At 53.1% G+C, this 17,533-nt stretch overlaps 7 protein-coding genes across 7 annotated transcripts; 4 read left to right on the top strand and 3 right to left on the bottom strand.

Annotated features, from left to right (window-relative positions):
* Nucleotides 1–22: 22 nt before the first annotated feature.
* On the bottom strand, nt 23–1,411 carry J4E79_007419 (uncharacterized protein; the record flags this gene model as incomplete). The annotated part of the gene is made up of 2 exons (XM_049356285.1): nt 23–664; nt 719–1,411. 2 exons carry the CDS (start codon nt 1,409–1,411, stop codon nt 23–25), a joined length of 1,335 nt encoding a protein of 444 aa, XP_049209172.1.
* Nucleotides 1,412–1,795: 384 nt separating this feature from the next.
* Nucleotides 1,796–3,640, top strand: J4E79_007420 (uncharacterized protein; the record flags this gene model as incomplete). The annotated part of the gene is made up of 3 exons (XM_049356286.1): nt 1,796–1,976; nt 2,026–3,462; nt 3,516–3,640. The coding sequence occupies 3 exons, from the start codon at nt 1,796–1,798 to the stop codon at nt 3,638–3,640; spliced, it is 1,743 nt and encodes a 580-aa protein (XP_049209173.1).
* Nucleotides 3,641–4,807: 1,167 nt separating this feature from the next.
* J4E79_007421 (uncharacterized protein) lies at nt 4,808–6,453 on the top strand (the record flags this gene model as incomplete). Its single annotated transcript, XM_049356287.1, has 3 exons — nt 4,808–5,174; nt 5,939–6,038; nt 6,132–6,453. The coding sequence occupies 3 exons, from the start codon at nt 4,808–4,810 to the stop codon at nt 6,451–6,453; spliced, it is 789 nt and encodes a 262-aa protein (XP_049209174.1).
* A 491-nt stretch (nt 6,454–6,944) lies between these two features.
* On the top strand, nt 6,945–8,735 carry J4E79_007422 (uncharacterized protein; the record flags this gene model as incomplete). Its single annotated transcript, XM_049356288.1, has 1 exon — nt 6,945–8,735. The coding sequence occupies one exon, from the start codon at nt 6,945–6,947 to the stop codon at nt 8,733–8,735; it is 1,791 nt and encodes a 596-aa protein (XP_049209175.1).
* A 1,088-nt stretch (nt 8,736–9,823) lies between these two features.
* Nucleotides 9,824–10,618, bottom strand: J4E79_007423 (uncharacterized protein; the record flags this gene model as incomplete). The annotated part of the gene is made up of 3 exons (XM_049356289.1): nt 9,824–9,989; nt 10,042–10,281; nt 10,332–10,618. 3 exons carry the CDS (start codon nt 10,616–10,618, stop codon nt 9,824–9,826), a joined length of 693 nt encoding a protein of 230 aa, XP_049209176.1.
* A 1,827-nt stretch (nt 10,619–12,445) lies between these two features.
* On the bottom strand, nt 12,446–14,269 carry J4E79_007424 (uncharacterized protein; the record flags this gene model as incomplete). The annotated part of the gene is made up of 1 exon (XM_049356290.1): nt 12,446–14,269. One exon carries the CDS (start codon nt 14,267–14,269, stop codon nt 12,446–12,448), a length of 1,824 nt encoding a protein of 607 aa, XP_049209177.1.
* Nucleotides 14,270–15,654: 1,385 nt separating this feature from the next.
* Nucleotides 15,655–16,977, top strand: J4E79_007425 (uncharacterized protein; the record flags this gene model as incomplete). Its single annotated transcript, XM_049356291.1, has 2 exons — nt 15,655–15,826; nt 16,103–16,977. The coding sequence occupies 2 exons, from the start codon at nt 15,655–15,657 to the stop codon at nt 16,975–16,977; spliced, it is 1,047 nt and encodes a 348-aa protein (XP_049209178.1).
* Nucleotides 16,978–17,533: the final 556 nt, after the last annotated feature.

Below are 17,533 nucleotides of genomic sequence, written 5' to 3' on the forward strand. Positions count from 1 at the left end.
GCCAGTACAGAAGCAAGCGAATCTACTCGCGTCCACCGACCCTCCTTTCGTAGTCGTCTTCCAGCCTAGAGGCATCCACCACCTCGACGCCCTTGCCCAGCCCGATCATATCATTGCGAACCTGCCACCACCTAACAGTGTGCTCGCTCTCCTTGCCCTTGCGCATGGGGCCCTCGTCGTCTGTGTCAACGAGCCCACCAAGGCCAGTGCCATCACCGCCAACAACGACAATGGTCTGGCCAACCCACTTCCTAATATCGTCAATGTTCTGACCGTTCACGCCGCTCAATGCATCGACTACGTAGACAAGCTCCGGTCCAAGATGCCTGAGCATGTGCACGAAGCCAGTGGTGGTGTTGAAAGGCATGACCATGGCCGGGTCTTCGACGAGGCGGAGGGCCTGGGAGTGCAGTGTGTTCCAGAGCGAGTTGTCAGAGCCCCTGGTGCTGGGTGCGGGTGTGTAGATGACCGGTTCAACGGACGACAGCTCCTCGCCTGGTGTGCGTGCAGGTGTGCTGATGGCAGAGTATGAGTCGCCGAGCGAAGACGAGCCAGTGCGAGAGTTGGCGCGGGACTGTGGGCGCGAGCGCAGCGACGGGGAGTAGATGAGGACGAAGAGCTTGGTTCGCGAGAAGTCGGTGTCGGGGAGGTGGGAGAGGATGGTCTGCGAGCTGTTAGTTTCTGGCACGTGAGAAGGGAATCGAGATGGAAGGCTTACAGCGTTTTCTTCGCGGTATGAGCCCTCGTCGTCATCCAACCGGTCCAGGCTTTCTGCGCTGACGACCAAGACTACGGTCTTCCTCCTTCCTCCGTAGCCCTGGCCTCTGCCTTCAGCCTTCCGTACGCTCTCCGCGAAGCTTCGTGCCTGCACATCAACCGCAGCATTGCTGTCCCGGCTCTGCGCCTCAACATTCCTCCTTATGGTGGCCTCCTCATTCCATCGAGAGTGGTCGCCGAAAGCTTCGTCCTTGTCTTCCTCGCGGATAGAAGCGAGCGCGGCACCAGCTGCAGCACCCGCCGCGGCCCAGCCCGCAGCTGTCTTCTTGCTCACGGTATCGAAGAGCTGCTGTGGCGATGGTGTGCGCCTGATGACGCCTTGTGCGCGGCCGAGCAGCGTGCCATCGCCGTAGCCATAGCCCTCACCGCCCCCTTCGCCTACGGGGAACCCAGAGACATCGCGTGCTGCAGGCGCCCTGCCCTGTCGCTTTTCGTGGGCCGAATCTTCGCCATAGGAGAGATCGTCATCGGACGAGTAGTCGCGGCTGTCCTCGCGCGCACTCCAGACCCAGGCTGCGAGACCGGCGGTTGCGACGGTGACGGTGAGGATCAGAGGAACGTAGAAGCCGAGGGCGCCGCGGTTGCGCGAGTTGTTCTGGCGGCGGTCGTAGCGGTCGTAGTTGAAGGACGACATAGCTCAGGTCATGGTATCGTGAAATGTTTCGTGGGCGGGTCGGGCGTTGTTTTGGTCGTCAGCCGCTGCCGCTCGGCTGCTTCCCTGTTGTTGACGGCCGGCACGCCAGGGCGAGTGGCTGGGAGCTGAAGCTTGCTTGCTTACTTGACACATGCCTGCACGCCGCAGCGAGTGCGCGCGAGTCAGCCCTCGAACTTTTGGTGGCCGCGGGGTGACTCTTACACCCCACACCTCTTTGTACCTGCAGCATCAGTCAGCGGATAAACGCCAATACCATCTCTCACAATCAGGCCGTAAATAGCGCCTTCATATCCAGAAAGTATCGAGATAGGCCAGTGCTACGACTCTACACTCATATCGCGACACCCACAGCACACACCCACGATGCCTCACGCGACGAGTCTGCCCGCGCCGGGCTTCCAGGCCCTCATTCTGTGCGGACCTGGTGCTTCCTTCAGTACCTTCACATCCACGCCCAAGGAGATACCAAAGGCCCTGCTGCCCATCGCGAACAGGCCTATGGTCTGGTATCCCCTGGAATGGTGTTACCGCATGGGAGTCACAGGTGCAAGATTACGCATGTCCTTCTATGTTTTTATGCTTACATATTGTAGACATCACAGTCGTGACACCGCCAGAGTCATTAGAAGCCATCGAGGCAGCCATGTCGCAAAATCCACATCTCACAACCCTCCCTTCGCCGAAGCCAGACATCCTCGCGCCGAAGGACCTTTCACACCAGACAAGTACCGGCGACCTCTTCCGGTTACCTGAACTACAAAATGCGATCAAGGGCGACTTCATAGTACTGCCATGCGATCTCGTATGCGAACTGGACGGCACGGCGCTGGCAGACGCCTGGATGGTAGAACAGGGCGGGTTCGCAGGAGCCAGTGGAGGACTAGATCACAATGGCAGCAAGATTGCTTTCGGCGCTGGCGGAGAGAAGCTCGGAAGAAGAGGCGGCATGGGCGTGTGGTACCAGGCCAAGGGAGAAGGCAGCAGGAAGAAGGAGGAGACGGATTTCATTGCGACAACACCGCTACCTACGTCCATCGTCCCTGTTCCGACAGACTCGCTGCGCCGCAACATCTCGAAACTGGTCTACTCCGTACCCACCGATACGCTGAACGACATTACCGAGGAGAACAAGACATTTCCGTTGCGACATTCCCTCATTCGCCAGCACGCGCGGATAAGAATGCTTACGACCCATCGCGACGCACACATCTATTTCTTCCCATACTGGGTTATTGAGATGATCAAGAAGAACGAGAAATTCGAGAGTATCAGCGAGGAGGTTTTGGGGTGGTGGGCGAAGGCCGGCTGGCAAAACGGTCTAGGAGACAAGTTGGGTCTGCGGCAAATACTCCAGGGCGAAGATGAGGAGTCGGATCACGGGTCGCAGGTTGTCGAGGAAGAGATCGATGTATCCAAGTTCAGCACGACTTACTCCGGCGGTAACACAGAATCCGACTCTAAGGCTCCCACGACACTCGCGTCGAGAGTCACAAAATCGTCCAGCATACCCGAATCCGCGAAATCGCTCACCTCGAATACGAAACTTACGGTACCACCAATCCTTGCCTACGTCCAACCGTCGGGACCAGCCGAACCCCTCATCCGCCGTGTAGACGACTCACATCTTCTGCTTACCGTCTCACTCCGCCTAGCAAAGCTGCAGTCGATCGAGGAAGTCGGCAAAGAAGCAGCGTCGCCATTCGCCCATCAGTCGAAGATCGTCCACAAGGAGTCCATCCCAAGGAAATGCCGCGTAGAAGCCGAGAACTCACTGCTAGCGGACAACGTCATCGTAGAAGAGAAGACCAACATCAAGGAAAGCGTCATCGGTCCAAACTGCAAGATCAGCGAGGGCGCTAGGTTATTGAGGTGTTTGTTGATGGACGGAGTGGAAATCGGACCCAACGTACAACTCACAGACTGCATACTGGGCCGGAGATGTAAGATGGAGGGTGGCGATGCCAAAGACGGCGACAAGACTGTTCTCAAGGACTGCGAGGTTCAGGATGGACAGGTTGTGGAGTGGGGTAGTAAGTATCTCTTAACCCGTTTTGTGGAGAAGGCAGTGCTAACCATTGTGCAGCTGAGGCGAAGAACGAGAAGTTTATGCGCTTTGATGTCGGCGATGATGTGGGTAGTGAAGGCTTTGGCGGAGACGAGATGGACACATTGAACGATGATGGGGATGAAGGTATCCCGCTGCGGTAATCGCGAGCTCACGAAGTTGGAGAGATAACGCGCATACGACAGTACGAATTAACATGCAACCGAACAAGCCGTGGCTTTTCACCCTCGAAAACAAGAACGATAGCGTGTGTCGTTCTGGGAGCTTTCCAGCTCGACTACTCGTCTTGGCCATGGTCACAGGACACGACGAATCGTTTGCTCATAAGGAAGTCTCGTCGGTTTCGCTATAAAGTGCAAGATACGAGAAATCCATGGCCACAACGTCAGTACCTTACTTGTCACGCTTTGCCCAACTTGGGGTCGTCTCAAGGTCCGTTTGCTACCTGGGTAACACAAGAGCTTGGCGTCACGGGTACCCGCGTCCTGTCTTGCGTTCTTGTTTCGCCCTCACGTCAACATCTCTTATTTAATCAATTTGTTACAGGTCATACCTGCATCAGCATCTCTTATTCCCTCTCTCTCGCCACCTACGTAGCATGTCATACACCCAAGACGATCCCGATGCGGCTATACCAACAAGGCATTATTGCGACAACTGCAAGCAGGGAACCAATTCTAGACTGGACTGCGCGAACCTGGAAAAGGTCGTATGCTTCACCTGTCCTCATCGAGATCACTTCAACGACGACTGCGACCATTTGACACGCAAAAGCAACTCTCCGTCAAGTGTACCAGCTTTTTGGTCCTCGCCTCCGCTCCGGCGGCTGTTCCCCACTATCAGCACGAGGACATCCACCACAGGGCTGCGTACCCAGTCAACAGATGGGGCAAATCCAACACCATGTGAGAGCAAGGAATACACCGAAAGGAAAGAAGTCGAGATACAACTACTAGACTGGCAAGATCGCTGCAACGATGCTTTACGTCTGCTGCGAGCATGCGATCGCACAGACGCCGCCGATGCCTTGGAACTCCAGCGTCCAGACCTTCGCGGATGGAAAGAACCCTCGGACAAGGAGTACACACATGTACATGAATACGAAAAGGTTGCCAATATATTCAGCGACCAACTCCTGGTGACCCGGGATTCAAGCCGTAGACTAACACGGAGGAAACAGCATCTTAACGCGACGAAGAAATACTGCCTAGCCATCTTCCAGAAACTTGAGGCCTTTGGCCTTGCGGAAGCAGGTAAGAAGACTCGCACCGACTCTACGCATGGCCGTAGCCTAATCAGCGATCACAGCAATGGACCCTCTCACCCGCTGGCACATCGACCCCAAGTCTTCCACGATCGAGTCGGAAAGCCACAAAATCTTATCCCATATCCCCGCCACTGCTCCTACTACCGCTGGCTCGATGGCCAACTTCGTAGATCTCATGCACACGCACATCACCCACCTATACGAAATGCCCGGCGACACCCTCTACTCCCGCTACACGATAGCCTTCAGGATCATCCAAACTGCCATCCGCTGGAAGTTCACCGGTACAACCTTTATGCCGAACAGTGTCCACACCTCCAGTATTTCAGCTTCTGAAATCATGCGCCTTTTCCGGCCGCTGGATACGCAGTTTAAGGGTATACTTGAGGAAGGGTTGATGAGGAAGGGGGGTTTGCCTTGGGATCAGGCGCTGTGTTTCTTGGAGACGCATGGTGTGGAGCGATTGTATGGTTCTTCTTGGGCGTGGCTGAGGGAGCTGTTTCATTATGAGGATGGTGGATTGGCGCCGTGATGTTGGGGGTGTTGTGGTTGTGACGTTGTTACTTTCTTGTCGGTCCGAGCTGAGATGGGGCTTGTGTTTAGCCTTCTGGTCATTTCGTATTCGTGTTTACTCTGCATGTATACTACTGTTCGCTATATATTTAGGGGACGGTCACGAAATGTGGGAACAATGTCGCGTGAAAAGATGGAGATGTGATGACAGCTCAATCTAGATTGCGCTAGCGCCAGGTCCCTTCCCCGTACCTGCGCCACGAATCTCACCGCATATCACGCAATACACGATAGATCTAACGTCGGGTCTCCAATCGGCTTCTAATGTGAGGTGGATCTCAAGCTACATTGACGAGTACAAGGTCAGGTTGTCTACGCTAGGCTGCCCGGCACGACTTACCCAATGCGGACAAATATCACGGAGAGGAGAAGAAGGGGTAGGCAGCAATCGGTGCTCAACGGGGCCAAGGCAGTACTCAGGCGCAGTTTGCTCGATGTATATGAACAAAGGTATCTGGCTCTGAACATTAGATAATTAACTCCCTATTCCCCCAACTTCTCCTTCAACCCAACACCACAGATACATCACCAGCCAGTAAGTAGCTTCACCACCTGAATCAATTCTGCGTCGACCAGAAGGCACATACTTACCATTTATTAGTGTCTCAGAAATACGTACCTCTCACCATCATTAAGGGCGCGGGCAATGAGTACATCCCCATCCCCGAGGGCGAGAGCGCCATCGTCGCAGACTTCCACTCGTAAGTCCACCAAACCACTGCACCCCACAACATCAACCTCTCCATCTCCTCATCACACCAAGTGCCCAACACCCCCATCTAACGCACCCCCAGCATCCGCACCCAAACCACCGACTCCCCCACATACCTGACCTCAGGCTTCTACCGCATCAAAGCGGGCCCCACCCGCAACATCCCCACCTACGACTACGAAGAGACCAAGTATGTGCTCAACGGCCAAATCGACGTATTAGACGAGGCAACCGGCGTCACACATCACCTTGTTGCGGGCGACTTTGCTTTCTTTCACGTTGGCTCTAAGGCGCAGTTTTCGAGCAAATCGGGTGGAACGGCTTTCTTTGCGGTTACTAGGCCGATTATTACACAGCATCCGGGGCTGAAGGGGAGGGAGGAGAAGGTGTTGAGTAAGTTGTAGATGTGCATTTGGGCTATGGGAGGGATCGTCTAGGATCGAGTATGGCGGCGGCGAATGATGACGACGAGGATGGCTTTGGCGGGCGCAATCTCGTGACATGTATCGTTGCTAGGAACTAAAGGAACGAGTTGTCGAGTTCGATGAAAATAAATGACGAATAATGGACCACATTCCTCGATGCCAAAGTCTCTATCGAGCTCAAAATTCAGCACTCGAAAATGCAGTGATACATCTCTCAACACTCTGGCGCCAATGTATAGGTGTCAAACCTCGTGAATGGAGAGTGCACTATAGAGGAAGGCATGCGCGTTCAGATGTTGGCCTGTAGATAAAGCTGCGATATTCCCGAGATAGCTCCGAGATATTATCGTGCTCTGGCGGGGTCCAGACTGATATGCCGCTAACGTCATCTGGACCCTTCGATCGCGACAATCTTTCATGTGTACGCCATCATCTCGACTCATGCATCGTGTATTCTCAACACCACGAGGATGGCGCAGTCGCCTCTATCCGGCGTCATGATGCCGCCACGCTTCAATATCGAGTTGGACCGTACGGACCCCGACGTTCCCTTCCGCGCATCGCAGTCACACATCCATCACACATGGGCTCGGACGTTCCATTCGCGGCCGGAGCTCTACATCCGGCCGCAGAGTCTCCAAGAGGTGCAGAAGGTTGTTAACCTCGCGAGACGTATGCGAAGGCGCGTAGTCACTGTAGGATGCGGACATTCGCCCTCAGACATAACATGCACGTCGGCATGGATGATCAACCTCGACGACTACAAGGAGGTGTTGAACGTGGACAAGGAGCGCAAGACGATGACTGTACAGGCTGGAATACGCCTACACAATCTCAACCTCCAAGCAAAGAGCCACGGCTTGACGATGCCGAACCTCGGATCCATCGACGATCAATCGCTGGCGGGTGCGATTGCGACAGCGACGCACGGCAGTTCATACAACCACGGTCTCCTCTCCGACCGCGTTCAGAGCCTCCGCATAGTACTGGCGAACGGCCAAGCGGTACGCTGCTCCCCCCAGCAATCGCCAGATCTCTTCCGGGCCGCGCTCGTCTCGCTGGGCGCATTAGGCATTATCGTCGAAATCGAGTTCCAGATGATCGAAGCGAACAACGTCGAATGGATACAGACTATACTACCGATCGAAGACGTTTTGGCAGACTGGAACAACGGGCTCTGGACATCGAGCGAGTTTACGCGAGTATGGTGGCTACCGTACATGAAGCGCGCAGTCGTATGGCGGGCAGACAAGACGGACAAGGCACATAGGCAACCGGAGTACAACTGGTATGGCGGTAGTGTCGGCTTCCACACCTACCACATCCTTCTCTGGATTTCCCAGTACGTTCCGCGCTTCCTACCTTGGGTTGAGTGGTTCGTCTTCGGCATGCAATACGGTTTCAAGGACGGTGCTCTCATCTCTGCGGTTGGCGAGCAGCGCACGGAACTCTTGATGAACTGCCTCTACTCGCAGTTCGTCAACGAATGGAGCGTTCCCCTCGATAAAGGTCCCGAGGTATTGTCGCGACTGACGGACTGGTTGCACGGCGACGAGCAATCCTCCGGCATTCCCTTCAGCACCAAAGGTCTATACGTCCACTCGCCTATCGAAGTCCGCATCGCAAACACTGTCAACCGAGAACCGCGTCCGTTCCTTGATACTTCATATCCCGATCAACCCGCTCTGTACCTTAACGCAACGCTCTACCGCCCCTACGGTCAGGACCCCCCTTGCCGCGAACGCTACTACCAGGCCTTCGAACACCTGATGAAAGAGTACAACGGCCGACCTCACTGGGCGAAGAACTTCCAATCCGTCGACAACGCCTACCTCTCCTCCGTATACGGCAACGACCTAGACGAATACAACCGCGTCCGCAACGAAGTCGACCCCGAAGGCATGTTCCTCGGTGCCTGGCACCGCCGCACCATTCTCCCTCCCAAGACCGATCTCCCCCTTCTACCTCTCGAAGAAAAGGAGGTCGTACGCCGCGATCGACGCACTGGTGGAGTCGACTGGATAGGCGAGCAAGCCCGGTGGTTCGACGGCGGTGCTGATGTATTCGAGAAGGCCGGCAGTGAGTCTGGCGAGAGCTTCGATTACATGGCCGGCGCGGAAGCGGAGAGTAGTGTGTTGTTGGAGAGTTTGAGCGACGAGCTCATTGTTACGGAGGAGACTTATGAGAATGTTACGGAGAGTCGGAGGAGAGAGGGGACTGAGGAGTATGTTACGGGTACGAATGTGTTCAATAAGATGTAGATGTCATTGTATATAAAAGGAGACGGGGATACATGTACATGGTGGGGAAATACACCACTCAATGAAGATATGACAATGATGTATCAGTATTGCGATGTTTGCTTATCTCCATTGCCGTGATGAATATATGTTGTACATCTGGGATGGCTTGCGTACCAGTGCGCCCAATTGGGCAAGGTGCATCCGTGACTTCCCATCGTCTTACTTCCAACATTGACGCGTCTGCCACCATCACTCACGTTCACTACAGTCGATCGAAGACATGGTGACTATCAGAAGATATGTCGTCGACTGCATACCCCTCTCCCTGTGGCGATCATCGCGATCACCGCGATCGACGATAATATATCGAGCGGATGGACCCGTGGGCAAGAAGCCGGTTCCAGATGTGAACATGGGCAACAGCGTCTCACTATTTGATAGGGGAAGTTGCTGCACTGCGTTCTTCTTCATAGACCTCGTTGTGTCCCATAGTCACTCGACTAACAGCATCACAGTGTTGATACCTTGCAGTTGCATATCTGGTCAATCGTGTACTGGCGACAACGCAGTACGTCCTCGGAGGTTAGGCCCTGCCATGGAACATGTCCAACTCTGCTCAGCACTCAATTTCCTCATGCCCGAAGACTGGTGCTCCAAATTGAAGGCCTCACGGATGAGGAGACCCGTAACGAGGACTTCCATCACAGTCCGCCGCCACATGCAGCCACCCCTTACGTCTTCTCGGCTGATGGGCGTTATTTCCGCTTGCGAGATCATGACCCACAAGTAATATATCTCCTACCTTGGCAGCCACGTTCTGAGCTTGGCATGCAGCCACAACACGAGGAAAGCTTGGCCGATTCTAGAAGGTGGCCGACATGATTGCTTGGAAGTCTGCTTGCAGGGATATAGGAGAAAAGGAAGTCAATGCAGGGAGTTCAAGGCGAACGATATTTGAACGAGCGATTAGATTGACACATTACGGACTAGTTCGAACGACCCGCATCGCCCGTATCTACAGTCTAATTCGGACAGCAACCGAAGCGCCGATATTGTCTGTTCTTGCACACCGACTGCTCATCCGATTATCCGCGACCTATCCTGACTTAGGAAGTCTGCACATAGATGTCCGAGCTGCCAGAAGACTGGTAACCCTCAGTGGCAACGATCTGGTAGTAGTGCTGGCCCAAGTTCATGCCGTAACGAGCCCAGGCGTTGAAGTGGTTTTGCATGTTGACGCTGCCACCGACGCGCTTCTGCGTGCGGACAGACCTGGGAGGTTGTTAGTGCGCGTCCAACGCCCACATGTTGCTTGTCAACTTACCAGTACTGCTGAAAGGTCCTTGTTCCATCGATGGAGGGCTGGTTGGTACGGGTGGAGGTGGAAACGTCGTAGGTACCGCCGTCAGTCGTGAAGCTGCCCTTGCGCTGGGATCCGCTGCTGGGGTTGTAGGTGCCGTAGGACTCGATCACGTAGTACTCCACAAGCGGGTTGCGGGTCCAACCGTAGACGGCAAGGTAACCGTTACCCTGAGGCTGGAAAGATCCACCGTAGTTGATCGTGCTAAGATGGGGATCAGCAAATGATGAAGCTTAGTTCTTCAGATGACATACCGGCCGGTTCCAGGGTTCCATCCCTTGCCACCGACGAAGTTGCCGGTGTTCCTCCAGGTCACGGAGTACCTGCTGCCCTCTCCCATGGTGTACTGAGCGGAACCACCGCCATCAGTCCACCACGAGTAGAAGTACCCGTTGTTGTAGCCCTCAGCGCTGGGAGTGGATTGACGCTTCTCAAGAGCAGTTGCGTTGCCATCGTCACGCTCAGTGAGGAAGTCAAAGGGAGCGGCGAGCACGCTGGTGGTAGCCACAGCGGCGAGAAGGAGAGACTTGAAAGAGACCATGTTGAGCTGAGTTGGAGATCTGTGCTGGATGCGGTGATGATACTGAACTGCGAGAAGCAACGAGCTTATATGTCAACTTCGAGGTGGAGATGAGCCTGAATCGCTGGAAGAAGTCGCCTTTGGTGGTCATGAGGTATCATCTCGCCTCTGTCTACATCCGTCTTGGTGTCAACGACGATGGTGTGTTCCAGTCCTCTCATTTCGAAAAGCACGCCCAGCGCACTGACGAGAACGGCCTAGGGACCACGAACACGGCAAGCTGCACCGTTCAGTGACCGGCCTCGGTAATCATGGAAAAGATAGAAGAGCACAAAGATCCATGCCCCTTGCACACATCTGCACGACACCACAAAGATAATATCGCTGATCCGGGCTTTACGCGCTTTCTCAACCCGGTTCACAGGATGTTAATATAAAAGAACGCCACTAGGGTACAGGTGGTCGCCTTACCCCACACTCCTCGGAAGACAACGAAGCTTGGAAGGAACACCCGCCGCGCTAATGTCATGTAGGCGATGATATTGTTAGCGACAGTGGCGCACGTGATGAAACATTGGGCGCTCATGGCGGGAAGCCTCGGCAAACTCAGGATAACCACCGGATGAAGAGGATCTGCCAAGATGTATAGTAGCCGGCTTTTCTACCGATCCTGGTAAGACATGCCAAGCGCGGTGGGTATCTTGAGCGGAGATGATGTGTGGAGTGCATGAGTGGATCTCGAGGTCGGTGAGTACATGATAGCAATGTTACTATGCACTACATGAACGCATAATGGTGGTGTTATTACTGACAAGTCAAGGCACCCCTGGAAGTGTATCGAGGTTCGCGAAATCTTCACACTTTACACTCTCAGTGTTCCCAAGATCATCACTTCGCAAACTCTCATTCTGCCTTGATCGCCTGTACTCAGTTAGGCGATCGACGCGATAGTATCTGACTAACAACATGAACTACAGGATGAACTGCTGGTGCAACACCATCCGAAGCGACCACCAGTATCTAGCACTAACGGCTTCGCGTACAGCATCGGGGCACTACGGCTGCGCTTGTAGGTCGCGCAACTTGCCCAGTTCTCTAGATCCAAGACCGCCGAATGCTTCATATTAGCTGGCAAGCCGGTGGCATCTAGAGGTCGTACGAATTTACCCAGCCATGTCCTGGACGGCGCGTAGATCAGGGTCGGTCCATCCGATGGCTATCACGGCATCATCGCGGAAAAAGGAAACATGAAGGACGTAGGCAGGGATGTCATCCGGTCTACAATAGTATACCACGGTGGAAAGGAGTATCTGCATCCTGGTGTGTGGCAACTTCACCTTCAGCCGCTGCTGTATACCGATGTAGATTCTTGTCCCTGTGTGACTAGTCTGGCTGCTGCTATGAACGATATCGGCCTTCCAAGATCTTGTGCTGTTTCATCTACGCGTTGTGGATATCAGATCTTGCCGAGTACGATTCCCGGAGTCATTTCATGGCCCACCAAAGCTCCTGCTTACCACCGACCCCTGACAAGCCTTGTTGTTGTTTGCCACACTTCGGCTGCGCAGGCGATTCGACCTGGGAGATGAGCTGTCCGGCTCGTACGAGTGATGCGTGCAAGATTTCTCAGTGCAAAATTGGATGGCGTGAGGAACTAGCCGAAGGGTTTCCGTACGATCGTACAGCGCTGATTAGCCGTCTTGCAGAAATGGTTGGAAGAGGACTGTGTGGAAATGATGTATGTTATACTACCAGAGCGTTACATGCGCGATACGAAGTCAACATGGGCGTTAAGGTGACTCTAAGCAGAACGAAAGATGACATGAAAGACGGTCCGCAACTTCTCGTTCACTCGAACCACTTCTCGAGATACGAACCACCAAGCCTGCCCAGAGCCCTGCCTAAAGTACCCATGATGCCTCCAGAAGCCATCGGTTGCCGTTGCACTTCCTCACGGCCCAATCGATCCCAAGCCGCACACACGTCGCCCATCCCAACCTCGTCTTTCTCATCGAAGCTCAACTGAGCAATGAAAGACGCAACAGTCGTAGTACCGAGCATGATTGTGTGCTGAAGAATGCTACTGCTCAGCACACTTTGTGCTCTGTATAACGACGGTAGAGCATGAACCCCTCGCTTCTTTCGCTCGATATTGACAAGCTTCAGGAATGCAGTGACCACGGCGTCTCGAGTAGCCTTTCCGCTTTCCTCGGCCTCCATGACTTCAAGGTAGGAGGAGAGGGGCTCCGTACCGAGACGCATTACACTCACATAGGAGCCACAGTTGGAAGCTACTTGAGGGCTAGTCGCCACTGTCTCCGCAAGCTCTCCATTGGAGAGCTCGTTCAGTGGTGCGTCCCGAAGCCCTTCTTTGCTGCCTGAGCGTGTGGTTGATTGGAGGCTTCCTTGCTGCGTCGCAACAACTTCACACTTCTCGGTACTGACCGATGCAGCCTCGTCCGAACCGACATTCGAATCGTCCGTATGGCTCGAGAGCTCTTCGCGATCACACAAGTCGGATACTTCGGAACCCTCTAAACCCGCGTTGTCCACATCGTGAAGCCTTTCGCGGATGCCGGAGTCTGACCGGGCGTCTTCGATGCGACTGTCAATACTCTCGGAGGTCTTGTCATGTGCGCCATTGGAATGCTCGAGGAAACCTTTGATTGGAGAAGCGACTGAGTCAAAGTCTGACCCGCCGTCATCCTTGACGGTTTCGACGTCGTGGAGAAGCTGGTCGTATGCGATGCATTGGATCACACCATCCGCGCTCGCTAAGAACATCCGATGAGGGAGTATGCTCTCAAGTGACAGGTCGGTGCCGTTCTCGACGAGATCTTGGTCCACTTCGTAGTCCACGGTAAGGCTAAGTGGCTTGGGCGTGCAGTACGGTACAAGAGCCCGCTCCTTATTTGCATAGTCCAACGACACTTCCGGCTTGTTCTCGACATCAGTAGCTATGAGTGGGAACTCATATCTGTACACAGGGACTGTACCGTTGTCAATCGTGGCATCCTCGAGCCGCGTGAAGATCGATGACTCTGTCGCATCCGACTTTTGTGATAACACTTCCTTGAAAGCTTTGCTTGGTGCTGCGGCGGTCGTAAACGTAGGACTACCTAGCTCTTTCACGAAGGCTTCGCTGAAAGCCACTGAAGTTGAACTATTATCATCAATGTCCTCAACATCCTGGGGTAAAGAGGTTCCATACTCGTGATTGAAAACGTCAGTGATGTTTGAGCGTTCACCAAACGTAGCAACGCCGGTGGGAGCTGTGAAGGTGAAGCTATCGTTGAAGCTGCCCAGGGACTCTAAAGGCAGTGGCGACAACGTAGGCAAAGAGCCTGAGGACTGAAACCCAGTGACATCAGTGCTCGATGGTGGTAGCTGCTGTAAGGCAGTTGAGGTAGGTGAAGCAGCGTCAATATCTTCAGAAGACATAAGGCTAGAGTGTTGATGAGTGGACACAGCCACATCCCGTGGCGATGTTGCGCTGTCCTGGGTAGGTATGAGTCGACTGGGAGGCGTGTCGAACCGCTCAGGCTCGACAGTACCGACTAGTGCATACTTTACGTTACTCGAAGGCGCCTCCTTAGTGGCCGATGACCCTTGTTTCCTAGCAGCTCTCTTCGCCGCCTTCTTTTGTCCCTTGGTCGGAGCTAGGAGAGGCATGATGACGGCGGTCAGGTGTGTATTTGTGAGGTGGAGTCCTCTTTTCCCCTCAAATCAACCTGCAGTAGGAGCGGAACAGTCTGTCCGAGGCAAACGAGTCGTAAGTGGTTGGTAGGTGTCGCAGGTGTAGTTGAACTGAGAAGTGTAAAATCACTGCTTCTGGAGTACGTAGGTTGTATTTCCACCTTTTACGGACGAGGCAGGGAGTGAAGGTAAGTATAGCAACTCGCAGGTGGCCATATCTGCGAATACTTGGCAAAGGCGCGATCGTACGCACATGAGAATGGTGAAAGCCCCATACACATGATGTGAATCGAACCTTGGAAGCCGTCACTCTGGCAATTACATGCAATGGCAAACCACCTGGAGGAATTGTATATATGTTGTTTTCCCATATCTAGCGTAGCGTATATATGTGGTGGAAATCTCGCAGTGAAGGCAAAAGGATAAATGCGTCGCACTTCTATAAGCCCACGGGCGCCTTCTACATCTGTCCGGTTTAGTGTAGTAAGTGTTTGGCTGACATAGAGTAATTGCTAACAATCTCGCAGTTGGACGTTGGCAAACTTTGCAAATATCTATTCGTGGTCTCGATCGTTCCGGAAGATGATCGTAACATCGCTTCCGGACTGACGCGGATATGCTATGGATACTAAGCACGGAGTATTGGTTCGCATATTGAGAAGATCAAGTCGTTAAGCTTGGGAAAAATAACTTGCAATAGTACATGCACGAGATACGTTAGCAGAACCTTGAGGTGGTGGTTACCCTTCACCGTAACAGGTATTTGCCTAAGTACCTAGGTAGGTAACGTTGGCACGAGACGAGCAAAACGCCGAAAATTCAAAAGCGTACAAACCTGGTAGAGTTATCTAAACCACTTCAGCACGAACGCGTTCTCGCGATGAAAGTGGCGTGGCATTTGACCCTGAGGGCTCAAGACACTACGCGCTAACAGTAAGGCCCGATGACAGGAAGCAACACTATACCACAACCTGACCCGGACCGAAACAATTCAATATCGAAAGAACGCGATGGAATCTAAAAGGCTGTCGGGATTTCAGCCATTGTGATCGATACGGTTTCAAAAATGAAGATGGCTGGGGAAGATTTACTTCTTCGGCGCGTTCTGGTGAGCACTAGTGGTCACTAGCGCGACGCGTCCGTATGAACGCCTACAGGGATCCAAAAGTTCTTCATATAAAGACATGACGATACCCTTATTATTTCTGCAAACTTCCAGCTAATACAGAATGTCGAATCCAATCGTTATCGAGGTGAAGGAAAAGGTGGAAGGAGACATCTACTCATATGATGGCACACTGTACAGAATTAATGGAGAACGTCGTCTCGGCATCGATAGAATTCTCGTCACGCTTTTCAACATGAACGAAAAAGAGATGCGTAGACACGGATTATTCTGGGGTGTAATCTCTCCTGCGGACTTGGGCAAAGAAGCAAACTACGTCAGAATTAAGATGCTGCGAGAAGGACTGGAAAAGCTGAAAGCTGGCCGCGTGGCAGAGGAATTGGCAAGTCCCGTGTTTCCTTACTTCAGTTCAAAAATCTAGTTCTTTCAGCCGTGTTCCTTGAACTAATAATCATTGCAGCTGCCAGTATATCCGAGACAGATATTCGAGAACCTTGCCACAGAATGGCACAGGAGGCATGGATGGCACATTACTCCTCCATCTACAATTACTCCTCCGTCTACGATTACTCCTCCATCCACAATCACTCCTCCATCCACAATCACTCCTCTATCCACAATCACTCCTCCATCTACAATTACTCCTCCATCTACAATTACTCCTCCATCTACACCACCTGCAGCAAACGACCTCAAAAGGGAGCTCGATGAACCCATCCCATACGACCATGAGATTCTGTCCAGTAAGAAGATCAAATCGGAAGAGTTCACAAGCGACGGTGTCGACGCAGCCATACCCTCACATGCAGGGGAGTATGTGAACCGTTATTGGGGGAAGCAACCCGAAAACCCATGGACTCCAGAACGAAGCGAGGATGAGAAAAATCTCATGAGCCAACACGAGGCATGCCGTGCCAAGCAGACTTTCGTTGCAGCTATGGGTACTTACTGGATTCAGTGCCCACTGATTGAGCATAAACACCCAGAACTAAAAAGTAGTCTGCGCATGGTTGTTCAAGGCCTTGATGATCATACACAGGAACGTGGCTTGCTCGAGGCCCACCTCAACCTTGGGCTATTGAAAGGCACCATGGTTATGGGGCCTGGCCTTGACATAGTCCAAGATTGGTGTTACAGACACCAAAGCCAGCGTTCAAGAGATGGTGGCAATGGGAAATGCAGGATTGACAAGGACACAGAAAGACTTCGAGACGTTCTAGAAGAGCTCAAAAGAGTAAATGAATTACCTATGGACGCGATCATTAAATCACCGCCTCTCGACTTACGAAAGCCACTCGACCTCGACTGCGAAGCTCGACTATACGAGAACAGACCATCCATTGGTGGACCCATTCGCATCTCTGGCAATACCGCGCATCTCGAATTCCGGGCAGATAATTTGTATTTCGAAGGCAAGATCAACCTTCCTATGATCAGCGACACGCCTGTAAAGATTTCTGGTCACAGAATCAAAAGCGATGATTCTTGCACCGTTGAGAAGTGGTTGGATTACGATACGTCGAAGGTCAAATATGGGGCGGTGTGGAACGAGTTTTGACCGACAGAAGATTTCGTTTGTTGACCGATGTTAATGGGGTAGATTTTGTCGCTAGTTATCAGAGTAGGCGTACGAGCAGCAGTGCGCTGGGCGTGCCGCGCGATCTTTAGCCATGTAAATATTCTTTTCCAGCCCTACTGTTGACCGCTTTCGACTGTTGCTTTGTCAGGTATCAATGTACACCGCAACGCGTGTCATCGCGATCTTTGGCTGTGGTGTGAAAGACCCTGCAAACCTTACAGACAGCGCATTGTTAGCGTGTTAATGCGCGGATGCATCCTTCTGTATGCCTGGGTCAGCCCGCCGGGTCCGCAGTGAATACTGACACTTTGCATGTAACAGTGCCGTCGCTGCTAGTGTGCCCAGGTGTTGAGAAGAAGAAGCTGCATGCATGACTCGAGTCTGAACTTCAGGCTGCTCGCTCATATCTTCGACGCCGACTTCCGATGCGTGCGGCAATACTGAGAGCATCGTGGTGCGCTACGTCACCTTGTTGGATCTGGACACACCTAGGTAGAGTTTACAGTTTATTGAACCTTCGCGCTAGGCTCGGGAC

The sequence above is a fragment of the Alternaria viburni genome, assembly GCF_023758015.1.
Source record: "Alternaria viburni strain BMP 2772 chromosome Unknown scaffold_16, whole genome shotgun sequence".
NCBI lineage: Eukaryota > Fungi > Ascomycota > Dothideomycetes > Pleosporales > Pleosporaceae > Alternaria > Alternaria viburni.